General features: G+C 41.9%; 1 protein-coding gene across 3 annotated transcripts in view; it reads right to left on the reverse strand.

Moving 5' to 3' along the window:
• Nucleotides 1-22,927, reverse strand: part of STARD13 (StAR related lipid transfer domain containing 13) — a 495,175-nt gene that overhangs the window by 203,519 nt on the left and 268,729 nt on the right. Inside the window, exon 1 of one of the 3 annotated variants that reach the window (XM_070471786.1) lies at nt 18,193-18,557. The exons of 1 other annotated variant lie outside the window; for it this stretch is intronic. In XM_070471786.1, coding sequence (XP_070327887.1) covers nt 18,193-18,316 — 124 coding nt within the window. In that variant the 5' untranslated portion in view covers nt 18,317-18,557. Of the gene's footprint in view, nt 1-18,192; nt 18,558-22,927 lie in introns of those variants that run through there. One more of the 3 variants, XM_070471788.1, reaches the window with a different exon arrangement.

Genomic DNA, 22,927 nt, shown 5'->3' on the forward strand with positions numbered 1-22,927 from the left:
AATAGCACAATCAATGGCACATGTGTGCATGCTAAGTTGCCTTAGTCATGCCCACTTCTTTGTGACCCTATGGACTGTAGCCCGCCAGACTCCTCTGTCCACGGGGATTCTCCAGGCAAGAATACTGGAGTGGGTAGCCATTCCCTTCTCCAGGGGATCTTCCCGACCCAGGGTTTGAACCTGGGTCTCCTGGAGCTCCTGTACTGTAGATTCTTTACCACTGAGTCTCAGTGTAGCTGTTGCCCTTTTTCCTAGAAACTCCATAGGTTATAACAAACCACTGCAATGGTTTCAACCAGAGTGGAAATTTCTTAATCATTTAGGAAGGTTGACCAGAGTTGGGGCGGGGGGAAGATAAGAGGAATGGGGTCAGGGATAAATAGGAGTTTTCTCTGTTACAATGATCTCCCTAAATTAAGCTCATAATTGCCTTGAGGTCGTAAGTACATTATTAATATTTCCCATATTCCAAATAGGGAAGTTGGGTCACAGTAAGATCTCTCAGAGGGCCAGTAAGTTATCAGTGGAGGTAGGAATCAAATTCAGCCTTGTTTTCAGTTGGGTTCTCCAGTAGTTCATTGCCTTTCATATGCAGATCATTCATTATGCAATAATTTAATTCAATGCTTTTCATAAAGAATGTCACAGAAGGGCTGCTTCATGTGTGTTACTTTGTTGTTGCCTGGTGACATTTGAGGAGCCCTTGGGCGACCATGGATATCTGAGGATTCCAGAGAGCAACTCCATGTGAACAAAAAGGGTGAGTGTTCCAATGCAGCTGTTCAATGGAGGTTCTCAAGTTGTGCACCATGAATTAGTACTTTTCTTCTGGTTTTTTTCCCCCCTCTCGCCTCTAGTCAGCATGTTAGATAAATCCAGCTTTACATGAGCTTATGCATAATCAAAGAACTCAACTATTTTTATGAAATTTTATAAAACCTTTTTAACCATTGACCTAAGACCATTCTACATATATACTAAAGGCAGAGAGTCATCAGATTTCTACAAGAATCACTAATAGTTGGAAGTTCCTTGAAAGAAAAGATTTTATCTTATTCATTTTTGTGTCCCCAGTTCCAGGCACTGCAATTTTGCATAACGTAGGACATCAATAAATGCTTTTGAATGAATAAATACAGCCTGTGAGATCTATTTCAGATCTATTTTTAAGAGGGTCCTTTTAAAGTAACTACTACCCAAAAGCCCTATGAAAAATAGATCAAGAACGCTTATTACTTTCATTGCATAAATTATAGACTATCAAGTGTCTGTAATACATATACCATGTATATTTCAGACACACAGTTTAATGTTAAATCTGAGTAACCACACTGAGACTTGGAGTGAAAAAGCCCCAATAAGTGAGGTTGGAAACTTGGGAATTCACAGGAGCTCCTGTAGGTTCTGCTAACTTAACAGAAGTCATCTTTAAGAGCCATGGAAGACCTTAGGTTCTCTGCATCACCCAGGTGAGAAAAGAGGCTCTAACCATCAATCAAGTTGTAAAGCAAGGCAACTTGGAAAAGATGGGTATAAAATCAGTAAAGGGGAGGAGGGTTTGGGGGAGAATGCATATATGTGCATGTATGGCTGAGTCCCTTTGCTGTTCACCTGAGACTATCGCAACGTTGCCTGTTAATTGGCTGTGTGTGTGTTAGTCACTTCAGCTGTGTCCGACTCTTTGCGACCCCATGGACTGTAGCCTGCCAGGCTCCTCTGTCCATGGGGATTCTCCAGGCAATAACACTGGAGTGGATTGCCATGCCCTCCTCCAGGGGATCTTCCCAACCCAGGGATCAAACCTGGGGCATTCTGCATCTTCTACATCATAGGCGGATTCTTTACTTCTGAGCCACCAGGGAAACCCTAACTGGCTATAACCCAATACAAAATCAAAAGTTAAAAAAAAAAACAACTAATATTATCAGTAAGAAAAAAGGCCTATTTTTCCATTAAAAAATCAATAAGGTAAAGTAATTAGCCTCCAACTAATAAAAATAATTGGGAAAAATAAAATAAAAAAATAAATAAAAATAAATTTAAAAAAAATCAATACGGGCTTGTTACGCTTACACCACATGCTGGTGGAGAAAGGAAAATGGATTCACAAAATCAGGAAGTTCTGGAATTAGAAAATAATTTATAGGCTGTATATCTGATACAGCAGTGGAAGTCACACATGAGATCCACAAGCTTGTCATATGCCTCTTCCCACCTCTCCAGTCTTCCCTTCACTGGTTCTCCTTCCTGACCCACGGCCCCAGCAATACTGAACAATCACTCATGCTGCTTCATGCCTCTGTTTCTTTATATTGTACTTGCTCCTCCTCTTCTTTAGGGTATAATTTCTCCTCGTAGAGAGACCTTCTCTGACCACTGGATCCAAACCAGTACTCCCTTGCATTCTCCAGGTCCCTCTTTGTAACAGTTAACATCTTATGCATTTGTTTACTATTTATTATTATCTATCTTCCCCAGTCAAATGGAAGACCAATGAGGGGGCTAAATTTGTCTGGTTTGTTCACCACTGAACAAGTAGCTGGGACAGTATTTGCTGTAGTAGATACTTAATAAATATTTGCTGAGTAAGTTGGGACGTCCCTGGTGGCTCAGTGGTAAAGAATCTGCCTGCCAATACAAGAGATGGAGGTTCGATTCCTGGGCCAGGATCCCTGGAGAAGGAAATGGCAACCCACTCCAGTATTCTTGCCTGGAAAATTCCATGGACAGAGGAGCCTGGTGGGCTACAGTCCACGGAGTTGCAAAGAGTCGGACACAACTAAGTGACTGAAGACACACAAGTAAGTTGAATGAATGAAAACCTGGAGTAGGTCTCTGTAGAAAAAATGAAAAAGCCATACGATTTGGAGGATTTCACCCCCCAAACCTATTTTCTCCAGTGTTATGATTTTTATTAATAGTCAAAAGGGAACATTTCCATCTTAAATGAAAAATTAATATTTAAATTTCAACCATGTTTTCTTCATTTTCCCCAGCCTAATATGTGATAACAACACCTGTGTTCATTTCTTTAGCTGTAAAATGAAAAATCCCAATTGCACTTTGGAAGGATGCTGGAGGACTGGAAAAGGTTGTTGTTATTGTTCAGTCACTAAGTCATGTCCAACTCTTTTGCGACCCTATGGACTATAGCCCACCAGGCCCCTCTGTCCATGAGATTCTTGAGGTAAGAATACTAGAGTGGGCTGCCATTTCCTTCTTCAGGGGATCTTCCTGACCCAGGGACAAACCCAAGTCTCCTGAACTGGCAGGTGGATTCTTTACCACTGAGCCACCAGGGAAGCCAGGGAAAGGTTTGTTGCTCAAACCCACAAAGCTGACAGGTATGCCAAACACCTTGGGGTGGGGGTTGTTCATGGTAGGGCAGGCAGAGTTTGAGGCCACCAGAGGTAAACTCAGCACTTGAGAGGGAGCAATCATATTCTTTAAATGTCCTTCAGTTATTGAGACCATGAGTCAGGGTGCCAACAAACACTTATATTTCATGGGAAAGGCTTTGCTCCTGAAGGTAAATAAGGCACCATCATTCCCTCAACAAGTTTGTATTCTAGACTAATTTCAGAAACAGGAATTTTGCTTATGAAGGGTACAGTTACATATGAATGCACTGGCAAACCCAAAAGTCACTTGCTGTGACTTGGAATCTAATCTTAAGTTTATGGCTAATGAGATGTGTGACCTGGAAGAGGTTAATTGAATCTCTTCAAGGCTCAATCAGCTTGTGTGAAATGAACAGCCTGGACAAGATAATCTGTAAGCTTTCCATGTTCTCTAACAGTTCATGATGTTTTGAGTTAAATAGAAAGAAGAGAATGTTGGCCTAAATTTGCTCAAAATATTAAAGACTTTGAATAAACAAGTATCATCTCTATCAATATCAGCCTGCCTTTTTGAATCTTGCTTGGAAACTCTAATACTTTGGCTACCTGATGCAAAGAACTGACTCACTTGAAAAGAGCCTGATGCTGGGAAAGATTGAAGGTGGAAGGAGAAGGGGACAACAGAGGATGAGATGATTGGATGGCATCACCAACTCGACTGACATGAGTTTGAGTAAGCTCTGGGAGTTGGTGATGGACAGGGAAGCCTGGCATGCTGTAGTCCATGGGGTTGCAAAGAGTCAGACATGACTGAGTGACTGACCTGAAGTGAGGAACTGATTCACAAAATAAGTAAGAAAAGGCACTCATTCTTTTATTTCTTCAACAATTCAGTTATTTTACCATGTGGATTTATAGTAAGAAGTAAAAGATTTTCCTTAATGTCAGACAGTCTCTCTCAATTCAGTTCAGTCATTCAGTCATGTCTGACTCTTTACGACCCCATGGACTGAAGCACGCCAGGCTTCCCTGTCCATCACCAACTCCCAGAGCTTACTCAAACTCATGTCTATCAAGTGGTGATGCCATCCAACCATCTCATCCTCTGTCGTCCCCCTCTCCTCCCACCTTCAATCTTTCCCAGCATCAGGGTCTTTTCAAAGGAGTCAGTTCTTTGCATCAGGTGGCCAAAGTATTGGAGTTTCAGCTTCAGCATCAGTCCTTCCAAGGAATATTCAGGACTAATGTCCTTTAGGATTGACTGCTTTGATCTCCTTGCAGTCCAAGGGACTCTCAAGAGTCTTCTCCAACACCACAGTTCAAAAGCATCAATTCTCTGGCACTCAGCTTTCTTTATAGTCCAACTCTAACTATTAAAGTTTCTCTAATATAGAACAAAAGAACTCTTGCTGGTGAGGCAAGAACCAGACAGAAAGAATTCAGCAGAGTGAATGGAAAGGCACGAACTTGAAATTGAATGAAACTGCACTTGGCTGTTTTGGCCTTGACTATGTTCCTTCACTTACCCCATCCTTAAAATGGGGATGATAACCATGACCTCAGCACGTGGCTCTGATGTTTCACAGGTTGATGGGAGAGAAGCACTGAATTGGGGCCTGACACGCAGCAGACCCTCAAGGTCCTCCCACCCACCAAAGGGCACTCAGTTATGGAAGGGGGAGATGGTGACCAGGTGGGAAGGACTTGAGGAAGTCCTTGAAAGTGAATAGGATTTAGGTAGGCAGAAGGGAGATAAAAGGATTGGGACTGGAAGACATTTGTGTGGCTTAAGGCATGGAGTCTGAAATAAACTTTAGGGCCACTTTTTAGTCACTGGTGAGAGAAGAGTGCCAGGCAGGCTGCACACACACAACGACAATGAAAATCACCTAGGAGCCTTGTTAAAAAATGCATACTACACACTCCCTCCCACCACCACCCCCACGCATGGTGGTGGTGGTTCCATCGCTAAGTTGTGTCCGGCTCTCGCGAGCCTATGGACTTTAGACTGCTAGGTTCCTTTGCCCATGGGATTCTTTAGGCAAGAATACTGGAGTGGGTTGCCATTTCCTTCTCCAGGGGATCTTCCTGACCCTGGGATTGAACCCAGCATACATATTCACATACACTGTCTCCTGGGGATGACTTTGACTGCTCAAATCTGGGAAAAGTTTTCTAAAGAGGTTTTCCAGTGATTCTGATGCTTGGTCAGGTTTGGGAGTCACTGGGTTGAATTAACAGCAACTGACTGAGCTCATAGAGCAGAGCTCACGCAGGGCAGCAGGAAAGTGAGCCCAAGGGCAAGCTCAGGGGTAGGAGCCTGGATTCAAGTAATCCCCTGGCCCTCTCTGACCTTGGAACCATGGACAGTCACACAGTATTTGCTCTGAAGCCCAGGCATCAAATAAGAAAGCACATGAAACTTTAGCATAATGCCTGGCTTACAATTTTTATCCTCATTTGTCTCATAATGTAGTAGAAATCAGTGTACCCACTCTGCCTACCTTAAAGGACTTTAGTGAGAACCTATTAATTTTAAGCCACTATTAGAACCCTTAGTGGAAAAACACTTAACTGTACAGTGTTATACAAACATTCAAGATCATCATTGATCATCATCATCATTATCATGGGGACCCTGTCTGGGATGCCAGAACACCACGGTCAGCTCCCATCTACTATATCCATTGGTAACTTTGAGGTGACACTGGGGCATGGCTGGGGAAATGGTTCTTTGTCACTACAACACCCAGAAACAGTCACCCCTTCCTAAGTGCTAGACTGTGATTGGGGTGTGGGTCTTGGAGTCATCAGAATCACAAATCTTATAATGACCTGTAGATCATTCGAAATGTGCCACTCTCATAAATCTATATAACAACAAACAGTAGTTCCTTAACCTCTCCAAGCCTGGGTTTCCTCACGCATAAAGCGGGGACCGTATCAGTACCCAGGGTCATACCGTATAGCTGGGTAAGCTGTGTGTGCCCCACACAGAGCAAGCAGCCAAAGGGGGCCAGGCAGGTGGACGTCCCAGCCCAGGGTGCACTCACCTAGCCATACGCCCATGGGGCTGAACTTTCTCAGAGAAGGCAGTTTCTAATAGTTTTCTCATTCTCGGCCCGGAGCGGAAGCTTTTTTCTAAATCACAGCAAGCTTCTCTGTGTGCTAACAGGGACCCTGGGAGTACTTGCTCTGAAGCCTGGGCATCAAATGAGAAAACACGTGAAGCCTTAGCACAATGCCTGGCTTACAATAGGGTCCAATTCAGGGTAGCTGAATCTGCCTACTTTTTTCCTATTCAGACTACGCAAACACATTCTTGTTTGAAGTAGCTCAAGAGAAAATGAAAATGCACACACTCTTCTTTTTATTCAATTGAACGAATAGTTTGCATTAAATAATGAAACTAACTTTCAAATAAAAAAACACATCTTTTTTTGTTTTTGGTTTTCTTTTTTTTTTTTTTACATCATTAAATGGGGACTTCTAGACATAGCAATGGAGGCTCTAACCTAAGCAACATTATGAGACTAGACTCCATCAACTTTAGTATTCTTCACAGAGATAGATGAACATCCTGATAAAATAAAATGTTCGTAGATATGTGCTGGGAATCCCTGGTGATAAATGATAGGCTTTATTACTACCTCTCCTAATTTCCTTTTCTTAGTAAGTAGTCCTAGGTGAACTCTAAACAGGAAACAGCCTTAATGGTTTTAATAGCAGTGGTTTGATGAATAACCTATTATGGATATTGTAAATAAAGTTTTAATTAAGAAACAGATTAACTAAGTTGTTTTCAAAAACAAGCCATGGATCGGAAAATTTAGTGTACCATGAGTGGGCAATTTGTCCCAACCTCCTATTTTACCTAAACAATGCAATATTTAAAAAAAAAACTATTAAAATATCTGCTTCAATATACATAGTAACAAAATATAATCATTATAACTCTGCAAACACCAGGGGTAAAATTACTGCCTTATTTCATAGTAATGCTGCCAGAATCAATAAACAATAAAAGAAAACAAATAACTTCTCTTTGGGGAGATCACCTTCCCAAGAGCATGGGGCACAAGAACATACGGACTGTAGACTGTAGATGTTCCAGGAAAGCTTGCAGGTTCCTTCCAGATCTAATGTTCTGTGATTTTACAAGTCAGCTTTATCTTAAATAACACCAAATCATCAATGAGAGTGAACTCACCAATCAAGACATGACTATACAAGAGACTGGCTTCTCCTGAATGCAGGATTAACTACATCATTTGCTCTACCCAGTATAAAATAAAAATGTGGGCCCTTCATTCAACAGTTATTAATAATTTCAAGACTGTAACAGTAGAGCCTTAAACCAAGCGGGGCCAGTCTGAGCACTGGGCCCTGCCTGTGTGTGGTGCAGGGAGCTTCTACTGGTGACCGCAGGCCCTGGACTCCTAGCTTGTTCTCCTCCTCGCTCCTTTCCCAATTCTGGCAGATGCAGTTCCAGTAACAGAAAGTAGCACTCCAGTAACAGAAAGTACCAAGTAAGTTGCTGCAGTTGATGGAAGTTAGGTAACCAAAGAGGCATGGGAAATGACATCGGCAGGCATCCCGGGGCATACTTCTGAGCTTTTGTCCTTTCTGAGTCTATCGAAATATCCAATGAAATCCAGACAGAAAAGGAACTAAGACTCAGGGCATTAAGCTTCCTTTAGACACACAGGCTAGTTTTATAGACTCATTGATCTTTAAAGTTAAACAGGGCCTTAGAGATTATCTAGTCCAACTTCTCTCATTTTAATTAGGCATCCATCAAATTCCATTTAGGCCAAGGACATGGGAATGAATTCTTGGTCGCACAGCTTTAAAGTTGATGGTATTTTGATGAACAAACTGTAATTGATGATCTTTCAGAAAGATAAAATGTTAGTATAATGAATGATTCATGCTATAACACTAATGGACTTGCACAAGATGCTGCCAACCATGCTGGCAATATATGTACTATTTGATTTTTAAAATTCCATTTATAGCAAACTAATCTCTTAGCTCTTGGAAATTCCTGAACATGGGATCTAGAATGGGTCCATAAGATATGGAAACAAGGCAGATGAATCTAGGTATGAAGCGAGTGGGTGGTTTAAAGCTAAAGCAAAAAGCATCTCTTGCTTATCAGAAAACATGTCTATTCTTCACAGGGGATGCATCTATGCATCTATATCCATCTGTCTATATGTATTTTTAAAAATAAACTCTTATACAATGCTAATTAAGGAGTCAGACGTTATGCTAAATGCTTTGAAAATATGAACTCATTTAATCCTCAGGATAGCCCTATGAGGTAAGTGTTATGCTTGTCCTCCTTTTTAAAGATTTAGGAACATCAAGATTATTTATCTTGCCCAAGGACCCACTGAGTAAATGGTGGAGACAGGATTGAAACCCACATAGCCTTGCTCCAGTAACTGCTCTTAACCAGTGGTCCCCAGACTTTTTGGCACCAGGGACTAGTTTTCTGGAAGACAATTTTTCCACAGATGGGGTGGGGAGAGGATGGTTCAAACAGTAATGTGAATGATGGGGAGCAGCAAATGAAGTTTTGCTTGCTCTCCAGACCAACACTCACCTCCTGCTGTGTAACCCAGATGGGGGTACTGGCCTGCAGCCCAGGAGTTGGGGTCCCCTGCTCTTAACCACTAGACCCTGATGTACACCAGTAATCTTTCATCATGCCCGAACACCACTAACCCCCGCCCTCCACTACATTGTACACAACAAAAGTAAAACTACATGCCTTCAAGATACTAGGAAATCTATGTTCCCAGCACTGTAGCCATAGCTATGCCAAACATTTATACCACCATTATGGCTGAACTGATGCTAATTTCACAGATGTTAATTACCATTACACAGCTGTGATTTTATACAAATGATGATATCTCAAATAGCTTCAATCCTTTTTCCACCACTACAGTGTTCTCTAAATGGTTAAGAGTAATTTTTTATTTGTCATTATTGCTTTGATTTAGATTCAAGAACTAGAAATCAAATACTTATCATAAAGCTGCTCTTCTTTCTTTCCAAAAAGAATAAAACAGCCTATAAGACAATGGTTGAAATATGTAAAAGCTTTTTTCCCCCCACTTATCTTCATTCTAACAATTGCTCCTCTTTAAGCCTATTGCTTATGAAATCTTTTCTTGGGACTAAAATAAGGATGTAATTTATTTCCAAGACCATGGGGACAACTCCTCTTGGCTAATATACGTGCAATCCATCATGTTTTTCAAGAGGTTTGCAATAAATGCAACTCAGCATCAGGCAAAAAAGAGAAGCCACCTTTGTGATGTCATTGTGACAAACCATACATTCTTACGCGGCAGTAGGTAAGTTCAACTTTCACAGTCACACCTTCCAGTTATTAAAATATTTGTACTTTAAGGACATTATTCTAATGGCAATTATTAAATTTCAGTGGAAAATACTTCTAAAGATCCTTCAAGAAAACTGGACATGTTTTCATTTTATCCAGATGTAGAGAGGATAAGAAGCATATAAGACTTCCAGTTAAAATCACTGCTGGTAAATGTATCACTTTTTATGAGGTTGTACTACGATCTCTGTGGTTCATTTAATTTCATATATAGGAAGGAGAAAGAAGTATTCAACGACCATGGTATGCCATGATGAAATATAGATTAAAATATGTCCCACTATACAAAATAACAGAACCATAAGGTTCTGAACATTTTATCTTAGATAAAAATGTTACTAAGGAAATATTCTGCCTGAGAAGATAAGATTGCTTGACACAGCAGGTTTGCAAATACAATATTGTGTAGTCATGGTGCATTCTATACTGTCTTTTAGCACTTTCTGGAAACCTGTTCTATTTCTGGGTAAACAGATGAGTTAAGTGATTTGGGTGGCATAATAAATAAAATTTGTGTGCTTTGCCAGGATAAAACCACAGTCCTGAATTAATATCCTGCACTACAGTCCCAACATGCTTTGACAAGGATGCTATTTCATGGCTCAATAAATACTTATTGACTAAATACAAACATGACAAAAATGTTTGTCCTTCAACTCGACTGCTTTAGGACTAAACACTCAAGGATTTTGGGGGAAAAAAAAAAAAAGCGCCAGCCCAGGAACATTGCAACACTCTTCAAACCATGCTTGTTTTCATTTTGCAATATCCCTAAACTTGCAAAATGGGCTTCCCTAGTGGCTCAGATAGTAAAGAATTCACCTGCAATTCAGGAAACCTGGGTTCAATCCCTGGGTTGGAAAGACCCCCTGGAGGAGGGCATGGCAACTTCTTCAGTATTCTTGCCTGGAAAATCCCCATGGACAAAGGAGACTGGCAGGCTACAGTACATGGGGTCGCAAAGAGCTGGACATGACTGAGCAACTAAGCAAACACAATTTGCAAAAGGGTAGAACAGAAATATACTGTTGGATAAAACCCCAAGTTGTTTGTTCAACAGAAGATTGAAAAAGAAAAAAAAGAATATATATTAATTTCATTAGATGTGCTCCGTGTCCAAGTAAGTGATCAGCTTGGTGACTAACAAAAATGGTATCAGATGGTCTTCTTAAGGAACTTTGGCCAACTGGTAGGGCTCCTGTCTCCCATTCAGAGCAACTAGCCACAAATAATGAGCATGGTCCTTTCTTTGCTCCAGCTCTAGGAGGAAACCGTTACTTCCAAGGGTTAGGCAGCATGTTGTCGATTAGGTCATATTTAAGTTATCCTCATCACAAACACAAAGACTTAAAGACTTTGTTACCTATTTTTCTCTGAGAAATTTCCCTTTAATCATCTTTATTATGGAAAGACCATAATTTGTAAAGGTCAGCAAATGGATGCAATCTTGGAAAATTCAATATAGTACAGAATCTTTCTTAAGAGCTAAACTTTGATTAGCCTATTCCTAGATATCAAGACACTGGAGAAATCACCTTTTCAATATAAACTTCTTACCCCATCACACATGGGGCCCACAAGTCACAGTAACCATAGAAGTATTCCTTCTAAGACCATTTTTATCTAATCAACTATATTTTAATTTTTATGGGGGCAACCTTAAGAAGTCTTTCTTTTAAATGCTATTTAAAACTTACTTTGCAATATCACTTTTAAATTTAAAATACATATTTTATTAATAAAGTGAGATATATTTTTATGATTATTTTTTATTCATCAACAGTCCTGGGATCAAGCAAATCTGTCACTAAAGATTATTTAATATATCACTACTATTATTCAGTCACCAGAAGACTGAGTTTAGAAACAAGGCTGTTTTTCTTATTCTCCAGAAATTTAGCACATATAGTTCATGTACATACAGAATTATGTACATACAGTTCATGTCCAAATATTGTGCTCTAAATAAAGGACACTCTAGGACTTGGTCCTTGGCATTTCCTCCTAACTATATTCTCTTCCTAAGTAACCCTATCCAGTCCAAAGGCTTTACTCTGTAACAGTCATATGCCAATAATTCTCAGATTTCTATCTCTGCATTTGACTTTTCTCCCAAAACTTTCCTTGTACATCTAAATCTTTGACTTTTACTTAGGATATCTAATGGTGACTCCCAGGTGGCACAGTGGTAAAGAATCTGTCTGCCAATGCAGGAGATGCAAGAGACATGGTTTCAGTCCCTGGGTCAGGATGATCTCCTGGAGAAGGAAATGGCAACCCACTCTGGTATTCTTTCCTGGGAAAGCCCATGGACAGAGGAGTCTGGTGGGCTACAGTCCGTGGGGTTTCAAAGAGTTGGACACAACTGAATGACTGAGCACACACACACACACTGGAATCTAATAGGCATCGTTGCCCTAATTTGGCCAAAGGAGAACTTACTCTTCATCTGGCTTATGCAAAAAAAAAAAAGTGTCTCTTGCAATTGCAAGATACAAATATGCCACTTGTCCCCATCTCAGCCCATGGCTTTACAAACCTAGGGGCTCTTGAACCCTCTCCGTCAACCTCCAACTAAAAATGTCAGCATTGTTGTCCTACTTTCAAGACATAATCGAAATCTGTCCCATTCTCTCCATTTCCATTACTATCACCCCCACCCTTGTCATTGTTTCTCTCTCACTGAGACCACTCGAGTAGTAACTTATTCAGGTCCTGTCTCTCCTCTGCTTAAAATCCTTTGCTTATTGCTCAGTCATGTCCGACTCTTTTGACCCCATGGACTGCAGCCTGCCAGGTTCCCCTGTCCATGGAATTCTCCAGACAAGAATACTGGAGTGGGTTGCCATTCCCTTCTCTAGGGGATCTTCCAAACCCAGGGATTTAACCCAGGTCTCCCACATTGCAGGCGGATTCTTTACCCTCTGAGCCATCAGGGAAGCTTGCTTATCACATGCAGAACCAAATCCAACCTCCATGCCCAGGCAACAAAGCCCAACTTGATCTTATAATTTGGCTCTGCCATACCTCTGATGTGATCTCCTACCATCTACTTGTACCACCTTTTTTCTTATGCTCCAGGAAAACTGGGTTTTTTTCCCCCTGTCCTTGTAAAACAACAAGCTCATTCCAACTTCACTTAAGCAAAACTTCTCTTAAGGACTTAGACTATGATCTTGCATCAGTACTAGACACAGACTTCTGTGAGTTATCATATGGTAGTTAACACAAGTCTGTGATTCTGAACCTGGACTGTGCACTGGAACCATCTGCAGAGCTTTAAAAAATGCTGATCCCTGGACCCTAAGTGAACTGAATCAGAGTCTCTGTGAGGCAGTGAAACATTCATGTTTCTGAAAGGCTCCAGGTCACCCTGTGGGTAGCTAAGGCTGAGAAGAACCCTGCACAAGTAATGTGCTCTCTTTCTCTGATTTTCATTGTATATTTACCTGACTCAGATTTTTTTTTTTTTTGTTACTGTTAATATAAATCAAATCTAAATGTATTCCCTTTTCAAGAGATGTTTAAAAAGTAAAAACCCAACAGAGTAGGATGGGGTGTTCTTTACAGTAAAGAGAATAAAAAGGAAAAACATATAAAACAAATGAAAAGGATCAGCTAGTATCATCCTGATCCTGTACTTCTTGCTATCATGGAACCCATTTAGATTTAATAAGGAACATTTTTATGGCCCGTGTTCTATTCTTGATCCCACTCTGCATTAAAGTCCCAATCTTATGTTTACATCACATCACAGGATGCTGCTGTTGACTTTGAGGATGAATAAACCTGTTTTAACATGACAAGAACTCACTGAAATTTGGTGGAATTAGCATTTCTAACAAAACTCAAACTTTTCAGTGCTTTAGGTTAGTTTATTTTGGGCAGCAATATAACGTCCTATGTCTAAGAGAAATGATTTAGAATGAGACAATGAAAGAGATCAAAAGACTTCAACATCAATTAGTTCACAACCTACCTAAATATTGTTATGTGAGTATAAAGGAATCAAATATATGGATTACATCTCCATCAAAATAGTTAGGTTTCAGTAAAGGAACAGAAAGCTTCAGAAAACAAACATTTGGATTTTTTTCAGACCTTAGCTTTTGAAACGTAGTTCAAGCTGCTTGCGTGCATACTTCGTCACTTTAGTTGTGTCCGACTCTGTGTGACCCTATGGACTGTAGGCCACCAGGCTCCTCTGTCTATGAGATTCTCCAGGCAAGAACACTGGAACGGGTTGCCATGCTCTCCTCCTGGGGATCTTCTTGACCCAGGGACTAAACCCCGGGCCTTCTCTGTCTTTTGCATCACAGGAGGATTCTTTACTGCTGAGCCACCAAGGAAACTGCTTACAAAGATCAAAAGCTAAAGGGTGAACTTCTGCCTAGAGAATTTAATGATCATATAAAGGTTAAGAACTGTCATCAGTGGTGGCTGATTAGGGAACTGGAGAGGCCAAAGAACCTGTCACTCATCTACCTTGAAGAAACCTGCATTGAGGCTTTATGACAACATTTCTTTCTTGTGGCCTTTGGCTTCCTGCAGCAATGGTAATGGGCAGAGCACACACATAGGGCCCCAGCAAGGCAGATATCTGGCTGTTTGTTTCAACTCTCTATGAGCCCATACACTACCCAGCCCAATAGGATGACTGGGGGGCAAGCATTTGATGCATAGGGTTCTCCTTGTCACTGCAGGAGGAAAGAGTAATTTTTCCAATTAATTTACTTACTCTTTTAAAAACTAATTGCAAATGACAGAGACTTGGAGAAAGGAGTTGAGGTCCATTTGTCTCCATAAGGCCCATGGAAAGGCAGTGTGGTATAACACAAAGTGGGCACAGGTGACCTTTGACTTCTGACAACTTGAATCAGAACACTTGTTTGAACACTAACTTTGTCATCTCGGGAATAAACAACAATTACCACCATTATTACAATGATCAATATTGAGATGACAGGTGAGAAAAACTCTCATTGACCCTTATGAGGATTAGAGTCTTAGGTAATTAAGAAGTATATGTTGGCAAAAACACCACAATCTGAGGAAATCTGGCATCTACTCCAGAACTGGAAAGCCCATGAAGAGCTCCCAGTATCAGTTCTTCTTTACCAATAACTCCTTTGTATAATTTTGTAATGAAGTGAACATATTTGAATATCATTCAGGGGGGAGAAGCTAAGATGGCGGAAGAATAGGACGGGGAGACCACTTTCTCCCCTACGAATTCATCGCAAGAACATTTGAGATGAGCAAACTGCACAGAACATCATTCAAAACCTTATCCTTCTACCAGCTTCATTATTTGTATCATTGTGATGAGCATTAGGAGACTCCTTCCTAAATATGGTCCCACCACACAGAAATCTATAGGCTTCACTATATTTAAACAGTTCTACTACTTCTTATCTTTTGTCACATTGACAAGGCAGACTTTCATGAAGAGAAAAGTGAGTTAGAATGAGGTTCTTGCCTCAGGATGTTAAAAAGCAAAAGAGAGCAACAGATACCTTCAGAATGCTCCAGACAACAAATACAAGTTCATTATAAAGCACTTTGAATAAATGTTCTATTGACTAAGTGTAATAGGAAGAAAAAACTTTTAGGTGGGACTTCCCTGGTGGTCCAGTGGCTAAGACTCCATGCTCCCAATGCAGGGGGCCAGGGTCTGATCCCTGGTCAGATCTGATTCCTGGTCAGGAAACTAGATCCCACATACCTGCCACAACTAAGACCCAGCACAGCTAAATAAGAAAATAAATACTGAAAGAAGAAAAAGAAGAAAATTTAGGGAAATTAAAGAAGTACCAACACAAAACTTTTATATGATAGAAAAAGAAAAAAAAATAATAAGGCCAGTAGCCCCATAATATCCCTTGAGGGGGCAGATTCTCTCTGGGGTACACTCATATAGTTGGTTATTATGATACTGTGAAGTAAACCATATAAAGAAGGCTTTTACAAATGAAAAACACTTTCACCTAGAATTGATGCCAACATTAATAATGTAAGTATTTCAGTGTCTCATAGCCAAAGTTCCATATTTTAGCTACCTTTGCAAGAAAACCCAAGAAAATCAATTTGCATCTAAAAGCTCCTTCATGGAGTTGGCTTGGTTTTGTGGCAGGCATCCCAGCTCGCTTAGAGAAGCAGAGGTTGAAGTCTCTTCACAGGGGATTGTTTGGTCCCAGTTGAATAACCTGCTGGCATCTGCTGTTAGCAGAGTGGTAAGCAGATTATGGGTAAGCAGATATTAATATTCTGATTAAACATTTTAAAACCTCACACCACTATTTAAAAAAAATAATTACACTACTCTGGGAGAACTCATACTTAACCATTCTGAAACCACTTTTAGTCTTAATGTCTATATTTCATTATCTTAAAAATCTCTACCTATCGCTTACTTTCCAGAATCAAAACTTTTTCTCTCCACTGCCCTAACTAAACTGCAGTGTATAAAATCAGTGTGAATATATGACTTCCCTGGAAAATCGCAATGGTTTTCAGACTTTACATTATGCTCTCTTCCTTCCCAGATCTCCTTTTTAAAAAGACAAGGCTGCAGTCATCCTTGGCCTCGGCTTCTATAAAAACCCAGCATAGCTTTGGCAGTCCTCCTGGAAAGACTTCTTGTTTCCTGAGGATCCATTGATTTAACAAACTTAACAAACTTAATAACAGAAGCTATGCAGGAGACATTTGCAGTAAGCATTCTGCAGTTATGGAGCAACAAAAGTTTACTAGAACACAATAATTTTTCTAACACCATCCATCATGTAGATTATACAATTTAGCATGATAACCAGGAAAGTTATCAGTTGTTATTAATTGAGGTCTGCAGTGAGCATACAGGTCTTAAAAATCAACAGTAAAGCTACTGGGTTACCACAACTTATTTCTGGGTTCAGACTGCAAAGTCTGTTTGTTTCTTGGGTGCTTACTAAATGGGGCCGCTGTATTGGAGAGAAACTACGGGATGACCAGTCTATGCTGACACTATTGAATGTTGAAGCCATCTATAATCCCCACTTCTAATTTGACCAGTTAGGTTGATAAAGATCCAGCTCAAGAAGACACAGACTTCGGGCATCTACTCGAGAATGCCGTCAGACTGATGGAGAGATGTGGCTGCATGGGAGAAAGGGCAGAACATCTTGCAAAGGACTTCTATAGCTCTTCAAGAGGAACGAGGGCGAGGAACCCAGAGGAGGTTAACTCTTTGATCTCACCCTTGGCAGCCCTGCCCTCTGTCCAGGTGTCACCTCTTTTCCTCACCTCTCCTCCACCCCTGTGGTCACTGGCCCACTCAGGAGATGCTGCTGGAGAGAGAGGAGGCCAGAAGATCCAGAGACCCCACTAACAGTCAGCTCAGGGGGCCCTTCCATCCACCTGCCCTCAATTCCAGAAATACCTTCCAGCTGCTAACACTTGGGGAAAGCAGTCCTAAATCCTACACTGCCTGGGGAGGGTGCTGTGGAGTAGGGCTTCCTTCCCTTATTGTGGCAAGTATGATGTGCTGACTGACCAGACCTAATGCTCCAGCAAGGACTCTGAGAAGGCTCAGACCACTTCCTACATCCCTGGCCCTATGAGGCGGTAGCTTCAAAGAGCATGCCCAGAAGAAAGACCACAGCCAGGAAGCTGGAGAAAGAGCTAAGGAGGGGACTGGCCTTCTGACCGAAGCAAGGATTCTTAAGGACCTCTTGGCTAGGAATAATCACCTCTTCTCTTCCTCTGATTCATGAGCAATGGATTCCAAAAGGGAGGCCTCTCTTTCGCAGCCCCCAAGTGAGGACAGCCTGATCCACAGCTGGACAGGGGTGGTGGTGGTGGACAGCTATCAGCCAGCACCAACCACTGTCCATCTGTCTTTCCCCAAATCCTCCTCCTCTACCCCGTAAACATCTGTCTCCCAGAGCCTTGGGTATGCTCCCTGGCCTTGTCTGACCCCTCCTCCCACACAGGCAGTGGATGCGTCCCTCGTGGAAAAGCCGAAGCTGGAAAAGGGACCACTCTCCCGGAAGGCCACTTGGGCTGGGCACTCATTCATTCACTGGGCTAGGGCGGGTGGTAGCGGCGGAGCCGGGGCCAGCCCAGGAAAAGCGGCCACTTAAGAACGACTCCCCAGGTAAACCCCACGCCGGCTCCACGCCGGGAGCGCAGCGCCCTGCCAGACTGTCAGCGCGCGCGGGGCGGAGCCCACACCCACTACCAGGTCCAGCGCGCGCAAAGACTGAGCGTGGTGAGCGTGGGCGCTCCGACCCGGTCCAGCGAGGGTGGTGCGAGCAGCCTTCTCCACCCAACCCCGGGCTCAGAAAACCTGTGTCGGGAGCCCAGAGCGGCGACGGGACGGTGGGCCAGGCGGGCGACGCGGCCCGCGCCTCCTCCTGCCCCCGCGCAGTCCCGAGTCTTGGGGGCACCGACCTGCCAGCCGTCTCTCCCGGACGTTTTTCCACAGCCGATCCCAGGCTCTGGCAGTGGAGTCCCGCAACTGCTCACTGATTGACCGCCTGAGCTGCGTTTGGAGAGGTTTCCGCTTGCCGGTCATTTTAGATCCGTCCTCATAACGACCAGCGGGCTTGCCACCGCCACCCCCGCGTGGCCCGCAGTTCAGACTCCTGGCCACTCGGGTCGCCAGACGCGGGACTCACGCTGGGGTCCCGGGACCAGCCGGGGGCGCGACATGGGACCTCCGCCTTCCGGCGCAGCGGCAGGGATGAGTCTCCACTGCGCGCGCCGCGCAAGGGCACCTCTGCGCTCCGTCCACTCCTTTACTCTGTTCCCACTTTCCCTCTCCTCCCTCCCCTCGGCTCGGCGCTCCTCCGCTCCCGTCCCCTCCCGTCCTTCCCTCCCCCCTCTCTCCGGGACGGTCTGGCGCCCCACTCCTTCCCCCAGCGAGCTTTCTCTTCCTCCCTCCCTCCCCTAAATCTGACAGCCTGGTTCGGATGGGCCCCCAGTTACGGAGTTTCCACCCCTCTTTTCACTCAGAGACCAGGGGCTGAACCATATCCCTCCCATTTCTCGATACTTTCCATTTTTCACTCCCAGAAACCGCCACCATTACAACGATTACAAAAATTTTACACTAAGCCACAGCTTGTGCCGAAAAAGCTCATCATGGTTTTCCTGAATTCAAGTCACTTGAAATGGGCTCCTCAGTTTGGCCTTTATGGAGTTAGACACTGGTGCTCTTAACAGAAGTCTTGACTGGTTTCATCAATGAAATGATTTTCAGGCTGCAATCTACAATCAAACTAAAATTATTTATTCATTGTATAGTCATTGAGTGTGAGGAAACTAACCTGTAAATATTAAGGTCAAACCATGAGAAGCCTACATAAAATAAACTTGCATATTCTGGTAAAGCATTAAAATCTGTATACAGTAAGAAAAGTAGGTATCATGAGGAAGTGAAATGTGAAAATAAAAGCATTTTAGCCAATAACATGAAGTAGGCTTATAATATAAAATTAACCCTGATTCTTGCAGGGACAAGGCAGGAAATATAGCGACTCTTTAAGAAATACCTGAGGAGGTGGTATCCAAATCATTTCCCTGGGCTCTAAAGCCTCCCTCAAAAGGTGAAGACAAGGCTAGCTCCCGCCTCAGGGTGTCCTCCTCTTCTCAAAGCTTTGCTTTTAAAGGGCTTGGAGGACCTTTAGAGAATGTAATTAAGAATCTGATGTACTCAACGATGTGAGATGTGATTAATGTCATACATCTCAAGTTTGGCTAGAGAAACTAAATTATTTCAAAACAATTTCTGAATTATTTAAACAGTAAAATTGCTTGAAAATCAACTTACAACAAATACAAAATTGCCTTTGTATCGGATGCTAAATAAGAACAAGAATTTAGTCAGCTGTTTTTTTTTTTTAATTCAGATGCTCCATGTGAAGTCTGAAAATTAAACTATCCAATTCTATCTCTATTATATAAATTGCTATTGACTTAAGGAGTAGAAATTAACAGCTTCCTAAAGTATACCATCTGCTATTCTATACTTTTAGTAAATATTCCCTCCACTAGTTTATACTGTTGGTAGAAAATGGGGGGAGAAATGATGTTAAAAACCATTTTTATTGTCTTATACTCTCTTTTTAAATATTCAAAAATGTTCTCGAGTGAAATACTTTGGAATGAGTTAGAAGGTAGTGCCTGAGCTTTTCTGTGCCATCCTAGTAAACCTTTGAAATGATCAGCTATGAAGCAATAAGTCATGGATCAGAAACAGACTTGAAACTATGGCGGCCAGTTGTAGACTAATTCACATTGCTTTCTGGACCCATGCCAAATACCCTTTTGATTACATCCTCTGTTTTGTTTGCATGTAGTAGTAAGGAAATGCTCAGCAAGAAGCAAGATTTGTGTTATCTTAAAGTGACTGCTGTACAGTATAATGACAAAACATTTCACAATTATGTTCCCAGGGAAGCGGTGTATTTAATTTTTAAAAAGGGATCTCTACTTGAGTCAAACAGAGGCAGTCGTTGTTACATTATATGCATTGGAATAGGACAGTACAAGGAGCATTCCAGCCATTTCACTGATCATTTAGCTCTAAAGATCCTGTGCCCCTACCTATTGATACTTTCTACTTTAATGCATATTTTATATTCAGATGTCATAGATTAGGGGTTTTCTTTAAGTGACTAATTTGAAGATAAATTCTGGCCTTGCAGATTTGTTTAGCTCTGTTGAGGGGCCAGGAATTCAGGACTGTCCAACAGAAGCCAAATGAAAGACTAGATGGATCTTCCCAGAACAGAACAGGTGCTACACAGCACAACCCAGTTCCCTGACTGCCCAGCTGCTGGCCCTGCTGGAGGGAAGCCTACCACTGTGCAGATGCAGCAGCCACAAATGCAAGCTTTCTGAACTCATTGGGGCTACTTGGAGACCTTTACACAGGTCCTTAGCATCCACTTCCATTTTCTAGGCGTCCTACTTCAAAGCTGAACCTTAAAGATTACCCTGCTTCCTGGGGCCTTCACCTTCACAGATGACAATACCACCTACTTTGCAGAAAAGAAATCAGGCAAATCCTTATCCCTGTTGTTGTTCAGTCGCCAAGTTGTGTCCAACTCTTTGTTACCCCTTGGACTGCAGCACACCAGGCTCTCCTGTTCTTCATCATCTTCTGGAGCTTGCTCAAACTCATGTTCATTGAGTCAGTGATGCCATCCAACCATCTCATCCTCTGTTGTCCTCTTTGCCTCCTACCTTCAACCTTTCCCAGCATCAGGGTCTTTTCCAATGAGTCAGTTCTTCCCATCAGGTGGCCAAAGTATTGGAGCTTCAGCTTCAGCATTAATCCTTCCAATGAATGTTCAGGACTGATTTCCTTTAGGATTGATTGGTTGGATCTCCTTAAAGTCCAAGGGACTCTCAAGAGTCTTCTCCTGCACTACAGTTCGAAAGCATTAATTTTTTGGCACCCTGCCTTCTTTATGGTACAACTCTCACATTCATACATCCACATGGAAAAACCATAGCTTTGACTAATATGGACCTTTGTCAGCAAAGTGATTAAAAAGTCTCTGCTTTTTAATACACTGTCTAGGTGTGTCATAGCTTTCCTTCCAAGGAGCAATCATCTTTTATTTTTTTTTAATTTTTTTTTCCATTTATTTTTATTAGTTGGAGGCTAATTACTTTACATCATTACAGTAGTTTTTGTCATACATTGAAATGAATTAGCCATGGATTTACATGTATTCCCCATCCCGGTCCCCCCTCCCACCTCCCTCTCCACCTGATCCCTCTGGGTCTTCCCAGTGCACCAGGCCCGAGCACTTGTCTCATGCACCCAACCTGGGCTGGTGATCTGTTTCACCCTAGATAATATACATGTTTCAATGCTGTTCTCTTGAAACATCCCACCCTCGCCTTCTCCCAGAGTCTACAAGTCTGTTCTATACATCTGAGTCTCTTTTTCTGTTTTGCATATAGGGTTATCATTACCATCTTTCTAAAGTCCATATATATGTGTTAGTATACTGTAATGGTCTTTATCTTTCTGGCTTACTTCGCTCTGTATAATCGGCTCCAGTTTTATCCATCTCATTAGAACTGATTCAAATGAATTCTTTTTAATGGCTGAGTAATATTCCATGGTGTATATGTACCACAGCTTCCTCATCCATTCGTCTGCTGATGGGCAACTGGGTTGCTTCCATGTCCTGGCTATTATAAACAGTGCTGCGATGAACATTGGGGTGCACGTGTCTCTTTCAGATCTGGTTTCCTTGGTGTGTATGCCCAGAAGTGGGATTGCTGGGTCATATGGCAGTTCTATTTCCAGCTTTTTAAGAAATCTCCACACTGTTTTCCATAGTGGCTGTACTAATTTGCATTCCCACCAACAGTGTAAGAGGGTTCCCTTTTCTCCATACCCTCTCCAGCATTTATTGCTTGTAGACTTTTGGATAGCAGCCATCCTGACTGGCGTATAATGGTACCTCATTGTGGTTTTGATTTGCATTTCTCTGATAATGAGTGATGTTGAGCATCTTTTCATGTGTTTGTTAGCCATCTGTATGTCTTCCTTGGAGAAATGTCTGTTTAGTTCTTTGGCCCATTTTTGGATTGGGTCATTTATTTTTCTGGAGTTGAGCTGGAGGAGTTGCTTGTATATTTTTGAGATTAATCCTTTGTCTGTTGCTTCATTTGCTATTATTTTCTCCCAATCTGAGGGCTGTCTTTTCAGGGATTGCATTGAATCTATAGATTGCTTTGGGTAGTATAGCCATTTTGACAATATTGATTCTTCCAATCCATGAACACGGTATATTTCTCCATCTGTTTGTGTCCTCTTTGATTTCTTTCATCAGTGTTTTATAGTTTTCTATGTATAGGTCTTTTGTTTCTTTAGGTAGATATACTCCTAAGTATTTTATTCTTTTTGTTGCAATGGTGAATGGTATTGTTTCCTTAATTTCTCTTTCTGTTTTCTCATTGTTAGTGTATAGGAATGCAAGAGATTTCTGTGTGTTAATTTTATATCCTGCAACTTTACTGTATTCATTGATTAGCTCTAGTAATTTTCTGGTAGAGTCTTTAGGGTTTTCTATGTAGAGGATCATGTCATCTGCAAACAGAGAGAGTTTCACTTCTTCTTTTCCTATCTGGATTCCTTTTACTTCTTTTTCTGCCCTGA

The sequence above is a fragment of the Odocoileus virginianus genome, chromosome 8, assembly GCF_023699985.2.
Source record: "Odocoileus virginianus isolate 20LAN1187 ecotype Illinois chromosome 8, Ovbor_1.2, whole genome shotgun sequence".
NCBI lineage: Eukaryota > Metazoa > Chordata > Mammalia > Artiodactyla > Cervidae > Odocoileus > Odocoileus virginianus.